Below are 2005 nucleotides of genomic sequence, written 5' to 3'. Positions count from 1 at the left end.
GGTTCCCTCGAGGTCTACAGCCCCTGGGGCAAGGGGCGCAAGGGTTCTCCACCCTACCAGATTCTACATTTCCCCCGCACCTTTCTTCATCGTTTACGTGAAACTTCCTCTTTCTTACTCCTGTCTCCGCGGCCCATTCACTCAGGAAGGATCACCGGCTCGGACCAGAGCCGCGCCCCACCCTCCATTCAAATCCCTTTCTCTACCTACTCCCCCCACCCCCAAGAAAGCAAACCCTTCCTTATAGGAATCCGGCATTAGAATTAAACTGTAACTTTGGACTCTTTCTTCCCGAAAGAAAAGAAAGTTGAGCGAGTCTAGGTAACGCCGCGGCAGCTTGGGCGTCGTTGTCCCCAAGCACCCGACTGAAGGAACTCCACGAAGATAGCAATCTGCGATCCCGAGCGGGCGAGCGGCGGCGGAGGAGCGGTGGCGTGGCTCCGGCGGCGCGGCGCGGCGCGGGCGCTGATTGGTCACCTGGCAGCCCGCACTCCCCGCGCCTGCGCAGTCCGGCTCCCGCGCCGCCCAGCCTGCCGCCCAGTTGCCGGTCTGCGGCCTCTGGAGGCGTCGGGTGTCTGCCGGCTCCTGAGCCGGCGTTTACAGCTCAGCTGGGGGCCCGGTGGGCCCGGCCTACAGTTTTAACAGAAGGGAGCAGGGGGTCACTCGCAGGCCCCTAGGATCTTCCCGATCCCCGCAGCCTTCCCAGGCCGGCTAGGGAGAAGCTGAGGCGCTCTGACGCTCTGCCCAGTGCCGTCGCCGCCATGATGGAGCGGAAGTGAGGCGCGGGGCGAGGGCTGCCGGCGCCGGCGTCTGGAGTTCCCGTCCCCGCCGCCCCTGCTCGGCGGACCGCGGACTCGCCCTGCTCTCGCAACTCCGGAGCCTCAGCCCCAGGCGCCTTCTCTCCGAGTCTGAGCGGCGGGGAGCGGCTCCTGGCCGCCGGGAAGATGGCGGACCCGGCCGAGTGTAACATCAAAGTGATGTGTCGCTTCAGACCCCTCAACGAGTCGGAGGTGAACCGCGGCGACAAGTATGTCGCCAAGTTCCAGGGAGACGACACAGTCATGATCGCGGTGAGTGGCTTCTGCCCCCACCTCCGTCCCGTCCCTTTCTTTGACGCCTGGCTGGGCGGGGAGTTAAGGGACGTGGCGGGGTGCGGGACCGAGGGGGAGCAGCGGGGTCCCCAGCCCTTCCCGGCCGGCATAGCCCCGGGAGAGAGACTGCCGTTCTGCGGGCGTTCCCGATCTCCCCCTCCAGTCTCTGGCATCGGCTACCGCTGCGCAGGTCCCAGCTGGGACACTCCCCCGCCTGGGGCGCTGGAAGCACCTTTGGGGAGCCCTCGTTGGGTCTGTTCGCCCGTGTGCGGGTGCGTGCTGTAACTGTTGCTGATGCTGCTGGTGTTTTGGACTACTCCCAAGTTTATCTTTCATTAAAACTATGGTAAACTCAAGTTAAGTTAGCACATCGAGTTATGAGACCAGCTTTTTTGTACTTCAAGTAGTCTGTTGAATCAGCTAGGAAGTATAAAACAAGCTTATGAAAAAGAACTGACCATTACTAGGTTCATACTTACACAGGTAAGATCTACCTTGAAGAAAATTGTTGATAATCCCAGGATAGAGAGATGTTGGTCCTTTGTAGTGTAATAATAACTGGAATTGGCTGATCATTTGAGAGATCATAAAATGAAGATTTTTTTGAGATCTAATCTCTAGTATTGAAAGGTCTTTGAAAATAGTCGCTCTCAGTTCAGTGAGACTAAGTAAGTTAAGATTCTGCATACAGCATCGTGACCAAGGGTGAAGTTCATCTCTACTAGTTGTGATGCAACTTTCTGCATCATTAGTGGCACAAAATTTTAGTATTGTTAATTTGTGTTGAAATAAATTTTATATTTAGTTAGGACTGTTTTTCTTTGAAAGTGGGACGGTGAGGTCACAGGGGATGGAACATTAATAATGGCAAGCACTAACATACAAGGCAGTCTTTAGAGTGGTGGTGTGACTGT

General features: G+C 56.7%; 1 protein-coding gene across 1 annotated transcript in view; it reads left to right on the top strand.

The window, feature by feature from the left end:
• Positions 1–520: 520 nt before the first annotated feature.
• Positions 521–2005, top strand: part of Kif5b (kinesin family member 5B) — a 54766-nt gene continuing 53281 nt past the window's right edge. Inside the window, exon 1 of the mRNA XM_004641760.2 lies at positions 521–1070. Within this exon, the coding sequence (XP_004641817.1) occupies positions 945–1070 (126 nt within the window). The 5' untranslated portion in view covers positions 521–944. The remainder of the gene's footprint in view (positions 1071–2005) is intronic.

The sequence above is a fragment of the Octodon degus genome, unplaced genomic scaffold (assembly GCF_000260255.1).
Source record: "Octodon degus isolate 3935 unplaced genomic scaffold, OctDeg1.0 scaffold00141, whole genome shotgun sequence".
In the NCBI taxonomy this organism is placed as follows: Eukaryota; Metazoa; Chordata; class Mammalia; order Rodentia; family Octodontidae; genus Octodon; species Octodon degus.
This window is presented reverse-complemented; position numbering and strand designations above follow the sequence as displayed.